This window comes from Corvus cornix, chromosome 5, assembly GCF_000738735.6.
Source record: "Corvus cornix cornix isolate S_Up_H32 chromosome 5, ASM73873v5, whole genome shotgun sequence".
Taxonomy (NCBI): domain Eukaryota; kingdom Metazoa; phylum Chordata; class Aves; order Passeriformes; family Corvidae; genus Corvus; species Corvus cornix.
The window spans coordinates 21,022,347-21,035,055 of NC_046335.1; the positions used below are offsets into that span (position 1 = coordinate 21,022,347).

The following is a 12,709-nucleotide window of genomic DNA, read 5'->3' on the forward strand; positions in this document are numbered from 1 at the left end:
GCTGCCGTCTGACACAGAGCGACCCGAGCCCGCCCCGGCCCCGCCGGCCCCCACCCTCCGTCCTGCTGGACCACCGGCCGGGGAAGTTGGCTCTGGAAGCGGCGCGTCCTCAGCCCCAGGCACTGCTCGGGGAGGGCGCAGGGGAGAAGTGGAGGGTTAATGGAGAAGGGAGCTAACGGCAGAAATGAGGGCCTGGGAGGATCCCCCTCCCGCGGAGACACAGCCATCGTCCCTGCTCCCCCTCTGCTGCTCCAACTGCTCTACAAAAAGGTTAGAAAGAAACAAGAGTGGGAACCCACCGTGTCCTCCTCGGAGGGAGACAGGGGAGCGGTAGATAGAGATAGGCACAGAGTGGTGCTTGCTGCCGTGGAAGTGATGCTCATACTGAGCCTGAGAAACAGACGAGGAAGAGGAGGCAGAAGAAGCCACGTTAGAGGAACTCCAAACAGAGCTGACGATACATCCCCAAAAGAGGGAGCACATCCACAGGGTCCAGGCGGGGCGGCGTCCCGGGCAAATGCTGGGGTCTATTCTCAGGTGCATGGTCAAGGCACAGGACACCTACAGACGGGCAGTCTGAATTCCAGCCAGGGAGAGAGAATAACGTTCATGATGCCAGGGGACCCATGCTAGCAGAAAGGAGAGTCGCTTCCGAGGCTCTAGGGGTGTGCGTGTGTGCTCAAGAGGAAAAGAGGCAGTGTGTGTGCGAGAGAGCGAGTGCTAGCAGGGAAGGGGAGGGATGGGGGAAGGTTAGTAACCACACAGAGACGAATAAGACGCGCCGTTTCCCAGGACTGGATCTACTGTGGCAGGAACCCCGCGGCCGTACCGAGCCTCCAGGAGCGCGCAGGAACGCCGCACATGTCCGCGCGAGGGTCCTGTTCAGGTTCCTCCAGGATCACGGGGTCCTTGAGGACTTTTCCCTGCCTGCGATCCCTGTCTCTCACTTTGCTGAGAGGGACTACTGAAAACGAAAAAGAAGAAATAAGCCAGAGACCCCAGGTAAATTTTTGATTCTTTTTTTTTTGGTTTTATCCCAATTCCGGGGGGTTTCTTTTGCTTCTCCACTAGCAAGTGTTGCAATGCAGAACTGCTAGGACAGGCACACGCGCACACACACACACAGAGCGATCTAGGTTGTTATCCTCCTTCCACCGAATCCAGGCGACCGAGGGCTCAAGCCGATTAACCCTGCGCAGCCGTCGAGTGCATCGCCAGGTCCTCCCGGGCGGGCGGGCGCGTTGGAGCAGCCGGGCGGGCGGCGCGGTCCGGGCGCGGAGCGAGCGAAGCCGGGGGCGGGTGCGGGCGGCCGGCGCCAAGTGCGGGCAACTCGGCGGCGCAGGTGAAGCACAGCCGGGGCGGCCGGGGGAGCGGCTCCGCCAATGGGCGAGCCGCATGCAAATGTCCCGGCGCCGGCGAGCCAATGGGGGCGGCGGCAGCGCTGCGCAGAGGGACTGGCTGGCTCCGGGGGGAGGCGGGGCCGCGCGCGGCACCGCCCCCGCCATTCATGCGCTCGTGCGGTCCCGCGCGCCCCCGGCCCCGCGGCCCCCGGGCCGGTGCCCGCCGGCAGCGGGGAACACCCGGCTCCCGGAGCCGGCCGCACCCGGAACCGGAGCCAGGCAGCCACCGCCGCCCGGCAGCCACCGCCGCCCAGCCGCGCCCACGGCCTCTGCCCGCCCCAAGCAGCCCCTGGCGAAACGCGCCCACCCCGTCCGTGCAGGGACGGGACCTCCTCCCCGTGCCGCCGTCCCACTGTGCCTCGGGGGCGGCCGGCACGGGGAGCCCTCGGCCGCGGCACGGGGATGGATGCGCTGAGGTAACGCCGTCCCCCCGTGCCGCCCTGTCCTGGGGCTCGTCCTGAGGCCGCAGCTGCTCAGGAGCAAAGAGAGAACCAGGGGTAACCTCGCTCTTGAAAACGGGATCCCCATGGCTCTTACAGATTTTTTTTTTTTTTTTTTTTTTTTAATGCTTCTGCAACGATAGGCTTAGTCCAAACAGGTGTATCCGCACTTAATCCTTGAAGAGTGAGGAATGCAGCCAGCTTGCAGCCCATAAATTAATAAACAAATGCAGTAGCATTATCTAGTAATTTACTATCAATTTGCATGGCAAAAATCCCCAGCCACGCTGGGGAAGGCAAGCACCAGCAGTGAAGTGACTTACACAGGATCACTCAGGGAGTCAATAAGGAGCTTTGGAAAAGGAGCCAGCCACCGCCAAGATTCACCTTGCACTGCACTGCCTCCCTCCTCTTCATTTATTCATACAAACAAATAAATTATTTATGACTGTAAGTTTTCCTGTTTTCCCAACTAGAAGCATGTTTGTAGGCGTGCACACATGTGCTTCTGAAACCTGCTGTTTGACTCGAGTCTTTCCCTAACACTGAGGTGCAGTGTTTTCAGTCATTGATCTCAATTTGGTACAACATGTCACTAACTTGTAATGATCAACCTGAGTTGCACGCCTAATACTTTTAGCCGAGCCTGATATGCTTGTAATTTATTTTCTAGTAATTTATAGTATAAGTGATCTAAATTAGGGGCTAAAGCAGTCAGAAATGCTTTGGTGTTTTGCAGGGTTTAATCAATGATTGTGAAAAGCAAGAATGTTATCTTCACATTTATCTGACATCTGCCACCTAAGAATCTCAGAGTGCTTTAAAGTCTTTTATTAATGAAGCCATTCAACACCTTTTGGTATTACTTTGCCATTCTGTAGATAAGGAAACAGAGGCTCAGTCACGTTCAGCCAGTGAGTGACTGATAGACATGGGAACTGAACAGACACTGAGCTTCTCCATCTCAAGCAGTACATGCTGTTAGTATAAACTAACTTGATGACTTGGTGGCCATTTAAGAGCCTTAAAGTGTGAATGTCAGCTTTCCTCACAATGGGGCACACAGGTGGAGACAGGACTGAGTAACCTGTAGTGCAGATCCCTCCTGGATGGCAAGTTTGTGGTACCATACAGAGGGCACAGAGCAGTTTTATCTCTGCAAGACAACTTTTCCTGGCCGTGAGTTTTGTTGAGGAAACTGAAGTTGCTGCCCAGAAGGATCCTGTGAAGAAGCTCCCTGCTCCTAACTACTTGGGGGAAGGGGGGAATATAAACTGGCATAACACCCTTGGAGGGCTGCTGACCCATGAGTTAGCACCCTTGAATCCCTCATCACAGAAGTCCTAATTTTCACACAGTCCACAGACAAAGTACTCTGAAAAATTTATTGTGTAGTTAAGCTGTAGGGAACCTGATTTAGGGGAAGATGGGAAGGACGTGTATTAAATACACATCACTGAGTAGCTGATTTGTAAAATAAAGGAAATCTGAATGAGTTTCAGACCCAGATAGTTATAAGCAGTGCAACAAAGATCTGCCTCCCATCATTTTACTTTCTGTTTTTTCTGGCTGAAGCATTACAAAAAGGACAGAACATATCACACATTACAGGATCAGTCAAAGGGGCTACAGGTCCTACAGGTTTAAACATTGAGGACTCAATGCTGCTTTTCCAGGAGGGAGTGGTGGAAAATTCATTAATTTGTGTGGAAAATAAATATGTTTTAGAAAATGCAATTCTAGAGATAAGAGCAGGGGAACTGCATGGATACACTCCTCACCCCTCTCCTGCAACTATTTGCCCTGTTACTGAAAGAGAAGAACACATAAGAGGTTGTTTCATTGACTAAACTCTGGTAGCATCCTTCAGCTTTTAATTTCCCTTTAATAGTCCAACAGGCCACATCCTGTTCTCCATACTCAAGCTCCTGTTCATGCTGGCCACCTACGTCTTGGGTTGCTGTGGGAGGCAGAGCCCTCAATGGACAATAAATTACCAAGCTCCAAAACAAATCACTGATCCTTTTCCTCATTCAATCTGCCACCAATCCTTCCCCACATGCAGAGCTACCAGCTTAGGTGCTAGTAGGACATACAAAGGTGAGCATCACTTCAGACTGCCCTGGCCAGAGACAGAAAATGCCTGGGCAGTCCATGAACAGGAGAAATAGAGTGGCTGTGTATTGCCCCTCTGATGGGGATTTGCTCTACATTTTGTCTACCAACCTTCCTTTGCTGCAAACTGCCTTAGGGAAAAATGAGATGGACCAAGAAAACCAAACTCTAGGAGTACGCCATAAAGATAAGTAATGAAAAAAAGGAAAGCATGTGAAGCTAGCTATAAATACATCATAGGATCCTGGTGACACCATAAAGTACTGGAACTTCACTCTGCCTTGCTTTATTAGGTGTCAGTGGATGTATTTACTGCCCTGTAGTTCACAGGTGACTCATTTATTTAGCAGCACCATTTCAGGAAGAGGGCAGATTTCAATTGCAGTTTTCCTCTTGGGTGGCAAGGGCAAGTTTGTACTCAGAAGTGACATTTCAACATTTCCACCAGATTTACTTCAAAAGTAGCTGGCTTTGTTGTATTCATATTAGTTTAATTAATCTGGGTAAACACAGAGTCTTTCTAAATGCTCTTGTGTCTTCAGAACCAAGATGGATACCTTAAAGGATAATGGTTTCTATGATCTGTTGATCCCTACAGATATGAGAAAAGTAGTCGTATTTCCTACATAGCTGTTTCGTTTACTGAAAGAGCAGAGTGCCACTATATTCTGCAAAAATGAGAAATAGTAAAGCAATTGTTTCTGAGTTTGAGAATCCCAGAAAGAGACCCAGAAAGAGTCATCTTCAAGGCCAGGAAAAGTTTGTACTCCATCGTATTTGACAGAGCAAGTGCAACTTTCTCTATGTTTCCTATTAAATCTTAGCTGTTAATTACTTTGCTGCACTCAGAACTGAAAAATCAGTGCTGTTGTAAAATCACTGATCTCTCAAACTGGATCCAATGGGGAAACTCAATTAGCATTTATCAATACAGGGTGCCTTCCAGAGAGAGGACAGCTTTGCCTCCACCCCATAGAAGCTAACAAGTAGAGCGTTAGTCAGTGCTTTGCTATATAATAAGGTTAAGAGAATAAGGTCAGCTAGAACAGCCTGTCACCCAGAAGCTTTTCCCAGACAGAACTGTTTCTCTCAAGGTTCAAAACAGTTCCATTATTTTTTTAATGTACTTTTCCAAAAACAAGAAGGAGGGTGAAAACAGGTTTCGCTTATGATGTTAAAATAGTGTTTTAAATAAAATAAAATAAATCAGAGGGAATTGCATGCTGTAGAGAGCTTAGGACTGGCATTTAGACACCTTTGTCTTTAGCAAGCTACTTCAAATTCTGCTGATGACAGCAGTGACCAAAAATCTGCAAAGTTCCTCAGCACTGCTGGCAGAATTAACTGCTCTGAGACTAGTCCCTGGTGCCCCACCGTCCTTGTCATCACTGCCTCTCTGCAGGCAGCCTCAGGAGGCAGGACCCAGCAGCACCAAAGAATTATCAGTGTTTGCTCATCCAGAGCGAAAGGGGAGGGTTGCTCCTGAGCAGGGCTGAAAACTACACACACAGCTGCTGTTATGCAGTACTTTTTCTTGTGTGCAGTACCTTTTTTTGTGTATAACCAAGTTGCTGCAGTCTCTGTAGTTCTCAGTTTTATTCTGTATCTGGAGTGGGGGGAAGGGGGGGCAGAAAGCAACCTTTTCTCAGGGCTTCTGTGCTTTCCTTTAACAACCAGTAAGTCCAGTTACCTACAAAAGTTGAGGCATATGCCTTACATGTTACCTGTAACATAGGGCAGGTATTCTCTTTTCTGCTCAGCTCCAAGGGACCACAGATTGCCGAAAGCAACTAATATAGAAGCTTTAGAGCCTAGTTTTGTTCTCATTTGTGTCAGGGTGAATAAACTCAACAGAGCCAGTAGATTGACATCAGTGAAGGGAAATCTGCCCCTTGGTGTTAATTTGTGAGGAGGGAAATGCAAGTTGATTACAAGCAGTTAGTCTGGGCCAAAAGCAATGGCAACTACTGGGACACAAACTCAGTTCTGTCAAACATCCAATTTAAGGGCCAAAAATCTTGCAAAGTTCAGATTTTTGTGACACACCTAGAGTCCTATGTTGGTGGAAACAAGCAAGAACAAGAGCGTGGGCACACAAATACAGCGACATATCTCATTTTGATAAGCATTAATCAACTATAATTGGGAAAGAGGCAATGTCAGGATTTGCTAATGCAAACTGACAATAATATGTTAAAATTGCCCCTGTTTGCTGGATAATGTATAAAGGATGATCCACTGTACTCAGCACTATGCAAACTAACATAAGCTGAGAGTCCCTTCCCTAGAGAGATTACAGACTTGCTGGAAAGGCATGAGCCAACATATGTCAGAACAGCTTTATGAGCAAACAGTACCTTTTTTTGGCCAAAGTCTGCTAGTCTGTGAACCTAAGAGAATGGAAAGGCTTAGATACTGGCAATGGTGCCTTCACACAGGAGTGTCTAGTCCATGCTTTCAGCCCTGAGCGTGGGAGTTCTTCACTCCATCACCCCTGGGAATTCTCCTTCACAGAATGTGCTGCAGAGATACCCCTGACTACCTGCACAAGACACCAGCAAGCATCCCCTTTCCTAAAGCTGCCTCAAAAATTAGGACAAAATCCTTCTCACACTTCAGACCTCTACCAGATCAGCAATTATGAATGGGCTTTGTGTTAAATAAAGGATGCTCAAGTTTAGTTTACTTCAATCATCATGAGGAGGTTCTGTTATTCAAGTATCAACTGTCTCCCCTTATGTCTCACCAACACTTTAGTCCCTGCCTCTGGGGTACTTTATCAAAGTGGGCTAACCAGACTCTAGTCTGCCCTTCAGCAGTGTTCTGACAGGCAGACTCTCATCTCACAAGAGAAAACTGATCTTCTGTGGCTGCAGAGGTTTTTCCTCCAGGAAGGTTGGAATTGCATCTATCTCTGTTATTCTCAGTGGAAGCTGGGCTCAATGGCAGCTGCTAAAATCTTGTCAGGCAGAGAAACAGAACCTGCTTCGACTTCTTGTATCACTTTCGGCAATGTGACTTTTTATCAAAGGTTTGTTCAGACTCAGAAAGATTAGAGAAACCAAAAGACTGGCTGAGTTTGAAAAATTCAGGGTTACCCACTGCTTGACCTTAGATAATTATTGAATCACCAGTGAATAAAAAGAGCCCAACAGTTTAATTTTCTGATGGTTGTGTCACAGAATTCACACTTCTGTACCTCTACTACCTATGTTTCACTAAGTATACCAGTATAAAATGGTAGTGACCTGTAGCATGTGCCTAGAACTGATTTCCATCATTCGTAACAGCCCCCTCTTACAGACCTGATTTTATGTTGAGGCAAATTCATTTCTAGCCTAACTGATACTGATAGCAACTGATACTATGGATGCATGTAGCTACTATGGTTATGGGAAAAAAAGATATGTGTATCTTGTTCTTATGTTTGGAATCAGTCTTGGCAAGTCTAAGGTGAAGGGGAACAGCCTGTTTCCAGCCTAGGTGTGAGCCCTGCCTGGGATAACACATGCTGTGATCCCTTGCCTTCAGTGACTCTCACAGCAGCAAGAGGTTAGATGCACCAGCAGATCACAGAGGAGGATGTGTTGCCTACTGTAATTTTGCCTGTATCTATTCTGCAGATCTAGATTTAGATCTGGAAGGTCTGAAAGCCCAGTGTCTTACACACTAGGGCAAATATTAGCACTGCAGAACTAACATCTATATCACGAATTCTTAGTGTGGAACAGCTGGGAAATAATTTTTAAGAGTTCTGCGCTCTAAAATTTAAATAGCACCTGAAAGGCTGAAGTAGAAAGACACAGAGAATAGACGGAGCTAAAATACCTGCTGAGATAAATAAGGAACCATTTTATTTTTACCCATGAAAACAGAAAGAAGACTTATTTTCCTTTTGCACTCAAAGAAATCTTATCTGACACAGAAAGGAAAAGCTGGAAAAACTGTTGCTTTTGCTCCTTTAAACTGACTTCTGTACTAATGAAAAGCGAGTTCTCTAATACACACTGTGCACAGACTCCCCTCTGCTTCTCTTCTCTCTTCCATCTATCATCTTGCCTGGCTTTTGCCTGTAATCACCTGTTCAACTCACAGCAATAACTGCCAGGTGACTGGTGTTTGCTGTGGTCATCCAGCCACCAAAAAAAAAAAAAAAAAAGAATTAAAAGCAAGAAAAGCTATAGGGGGGAAACCTTTCAATGACATGAGTGTCTCACCACCTGACAAAGAGTGAAGTGATTCCAGCAGCCAAGCCTCCTTGCGTGGGAGCTGCTGGTAGGTGTAATTTCCTAAGATGTATACCTTGTCAGTGTGCAGGAGATGAAGAGACAAAGAAGGTCAGAGCAGCCAAAGCTAAAAATTGGAAGGACAAAAGAAGACACTGTGGAGAACAATTCTTCTGCTTTTAACCCTGAAAGAGCCCACTTTGCATTGTCTGTGTCAAATTACTTACTGGCTAAGGTATAACAAACAATAAGCTGTTAGATGGCCTTCTCCTTGCCCAAGATCTTGTGCAATGATGAAGAATCAATTCTCTGGAAGAAATAAATACCAGTGTTCAACTTTATCAACAATTTTTTTTTCTCCTTCTCACAAATCCGCCATAGTCAAAGAAGTCACATGTGACATCTATGAATTAAAAATGCATTAATCAGGATATAATTAATCTTAACTTTCCTTCTGCCCAGATATAAACATACTAAAATATAGTAACTAACAGCAGTATATAATGTATTGCAACACTCTTATGGTATATATAAGCATCTCACTAAGTATGTGAGCAACATGACCACCAAACAGGCAAACAACACATAGTTATTTGCTCATAGGAGGCATCCAGGTAACAAAAAGTTGCAACAAAGGACAAGATAAACACAATGGATGCAAACAAACAGGCATCCTGCTAAACACACAAGAAGCATGTCTGGAAAAAAAAGAACAAGAGAAGCAGCACCGTTGGCAGTTGAAGATCCCATTTTTGGGAGATTGAAATAGCATTAAAGAATCAAGTATGTGAAGGGTAATTGGATACGGAATATGACAAGCCAGCATCACTTCCAACTTCTCTCATCCTTCTCTACTTCTCACCTCTTCTTCTGCGTCTAAAACCACCAAGGACTGTAGCTGTCAGTGCTAAGTGTAGAGAATCAGCTCTGTGGCACTGTATAGTCACAGTTAATTTAGGACATAAATGTTAAAGAATAACAGTTCTGTAGTTCTGTATATAAAAAAATAATTAATGATAACAATTGAGAATTAACCATTAGCATAAAGTGTGTTGCTACTCAGTGAGTTCAGTAAAGTTTTGATTTAAAGTTTAAAACATATTTACCAGTGTTCTAAACATTCCCTTCCTAGCGATCTGTAATTCCCCAACATACATATACACACATTTTCAGTTGCAATATTGAGGTCTGATATTTCTTCCCTATCATACAAGAAAGATTGTTTCCTTCCTCTTTACAGATACTGTGTACATATTTGAAGACTTTTGCTATGTCCCTCCTCCCTAGACAAGGACATTTGCTGTATTGTTCCTTAGAAATCTGTGGGGTTTAGACTCTGCTCATTATTGCTGGTTTCCTAGAGACTTTTTAAAAATATCTGCATTTTTCTTGATGTGCAATGTCCCAGACTGGTTGCAGTCCTTCAGATAAAGTCTCATGAGAACTGCATACATAACAACAATTATTTCACATACCTTGAGGACGATACTCCTGTTTACATTTGTAGTAAGGTGTTTGTCCCTCTTGCACTGAAGGAGAGCTCGTATTAGCACTCTGCTAGCTAGTTCCAGTTATATATTCTGTGACATGGAAAATACCACTAAGCCCTGGTCCACAGGTTCCTAGGCCTTCTGCACCGAGATTTTTAAAAGGTTTTGCAACTTTCAGGAAGTGCAGCTTAGGTCACTGCAGTATTATGCTGAGATGAGTAGTTACACAGCATCAACTACCTGTTCCCTGCTGATATATTTAATACTAGCAAGGACAGGCCCTGGCTTCAAGGCATGCAATGCACCCACACAAACAAATCAAACAGATGGAAGCAGAACACACTCTATGTCCATTCGCAGCACTGATCAGAGACCTTACTGGGATACTAGTCTCCAGCAGAGAAGCTCAACAAAAGGACAATAGTGAGAATAAATATAAAGAGCATGAACTGCTTTAAAAACATCTCTCTTCTTGTGAAGCACCTCCCTCTCCTATTATTCCCCAGGGTCTCAAACTCCACCTACACAAGCTCCCCCAGCACTGAAGGTCTCCTGAGGCACCAGCAGTTTCCTTGACTTGTATTATCCTCCAACTCACATGTGATTCAAAGAGTGTTCGTACTATTCACATGGATGCAAAAAGCCAACTTCCTCAAACTGAACACTTCCTTTTCCCAGCACCCTTGTCTTTGAGCAAAACGGGAGGGAAAGCACCCAGCAGCAACAAAATCCCACGGGAGCTGCAAACACCACCAGAGCAAGTACAGTCATCAGGAGTACAACAGCTTTAAGCACCAGGCAGCCATGAAAATTGGGACATGGAAACAAGGGGAAGGAGTAGCAAACTCCCTCACTGATAGGCTGTATACAACAGATCAGGCATGAACTGCTACCAACATGGATGTACAATCTATTGCATAGAACCAACAATAAATCCAGCTACTGATTGTAAAGTGCCAAGGAAAAACTAAGAACAGTGATGCAGGGATTACACTTAGATGCATACAAACACATGTGCATGCACACATGCACACATTTCTGCTTTGCTCTCTCCTCTGTAGCCTCTTTATCTCTTCCTCAGACCATCAGCCAGGGACAACTACAGAAGAAACAAAAAAAAAAAAAGGGAAAATAGTGAAATGCCTGCATAACCTGTAGAGGGAACTCACTTGAAGAACTTCTTTATTTCTTCCATCTGAATTTTGAATTGGTCATACAAAAGCCATCTGCACCCTGGACCAATATATCCCTTAAGTCACCCCTTAAATTATAATTAGGTCTACACAGTTTTAATTAGATGCCACATTTCACCCCCCTCGCCTTTTTATTAGTCACCTAAAGTGAGCACTCAGGATAGCAACTCACAGTCTGTCACTGACTCGTCCAGGGTACTGGCAGAAGTATGGTGGGTACTGTGAGGGTGAAAGAAATGTGAGTGGTCTTCAGGATGACTAACTGTGAATAATTTTGTTGCTGTCTTTATCTCTGCATTCTGACCTCCTCCTGCACAGAAATCTGAAGGTAGCTATTTTGTGACAGCCCAAGCTACCAAACAAAATGTGAAGAGACAGAAAAGCGGTATGTGAGAAACAGAATAAGCAGATATACAGGTGCTCTGTATAACACATTTTCTTGCACTGAGATGCTAGTTACCCACTACCAGCCCATACACTAGGTGTTATCATCAGAAATGTAGCAGCAGGCAGATAAAACAAGGGCATCTGATATTCCTGGCTACCTGAAAAAATGTTTGTTCTACAAGCAGCAGAACTACAGAAATAACTGGCTAGGAAATGAGGCTTTATCCCTTTGTTGTACCATGTGTGCCCTCCCCTATTCACCACAATGTCACCACATGACCTTCGGTTCCCCCTGCATTCTCTCACACTCCCTCCTCTGACACGCTCAGAGTTTTGTCGTATTTCCTCACCCCACTGCAACACCTTCCACTTCTTTTCCTTCTCATTTCTTGCTTTGGCCGTGGAGGAGGCGGTCTGTGTTGATGCAGGTTCAGAGTTGCAAACCTACCAGCTGGTAGACCAGCCCTTATGCCTCATCAGAGATGAGGAACAGGTTTTGGAAGAATTCAGTATCTCTGGGGCTTCAATGCTCCTGTCAAATGTGGTGGCTGCTGGACAGGCAATCAAAGGGGTGATGGCCAAACAGAGTGGTTGTAGAAGCATAATTTCCCCAGAACAACAGACTGAAATAACACTATATTTCCACACTGGTACAGTAAGGTCCAGAAGGAATCCTTCAAATGTAAGTAATTCTATGCCCCTTTGATCAAGCATTAATCCCCACTAGAAATGGGAGATTTCATCTAGCACTGGCAACAGGACCTAGTCCAGAACCCAAAGGTAAGGTGCCTCTCTTCCCCACCTCAAACACTGCTTCTGTATCAGAGCCAAACGCTGAACAAAACTTGCATGGGAAAGAGAAATAAATTATCTAATGCAGTTTGAGGAAAGAAGAAAGTATTACACAAAAGTAAATTTCAAAACCAGTAGAACAGCACATTTTCAACTTCTCTCAGGGAAATGGGTGGCCTCTGAGGGAAGCCCCCAAGCCATCTAATTATTTGTGGGTTCTTTGAAACCCTTTGACCCATCCCCAGAAAGACTGCTGAGCTTTAAAACACTTTTAACAAAATTTTCATCTAAAGGAATGAAGCTATGAAAAACTTCTGCTTTCAACAAAGGATGATCTAATAATTTGGGTTTGGCTTGTTTTTTTTCCCCAGCAAGCTGTCTTTCAACAAATCACTCTCATTATTGGGTTTTCTCAGGCTGCTAGTTACAGGCTGAAAATAACACATATCCAGATGTTTATACAGAGCTTATCATAGCTTAGGTTACATAAATCATGGTAAAATAGGGTTAAAATCACACTAGGCAAAGCACTGAAACAACCAGACAAAAATCCTACTCCATCCAAGTGGGACAGCTGGCATTTAGCAGGTATTTTTACCTCCATCCATCTTCATTTTTCTCCTTCTCTCCCATCTTTGTAATTGCCCATCCCATCCTGCACAGTAA

At 45.2% G+C, this 12,709-nt stretch overlaps 1 protein-coding gene across 41 annotated transcripts in view; it reads right to left on the reverse strand.

The window, feature by feature from the left end:
• The window catches only part of NRXN3 (neurexin 3), a 982,026-nt gene that overhangs the window by 357,704 nt on the left and 611,613 nt on the right, over window positions 1-12,709 (reverse strand). For 2 of the 41 annotated variants that reach the window (XM_019280147.3, XM_010393630.3), the window contains exon 1: window positions 300-1,307. The exons of 34 other annotated variants lie outside the window; for them this stretch is intronic. In XM_019280147.3, coding sequence (XP_019135692.1) covers window positions 300-543 — 244 coding nt within the window. In that variant the 5' untranslated portion in view covers window positions 544-1,307. Of the gene's footprint in view, window positions 1-299; window positions 1,308-12,709 lie in introns of those variants that run through there. 5 more of the 41 variants (XM_010393567.4, XM_019280090.3, XM_010393613.3 and 2 more) reach the window with 4 other exon arrangements.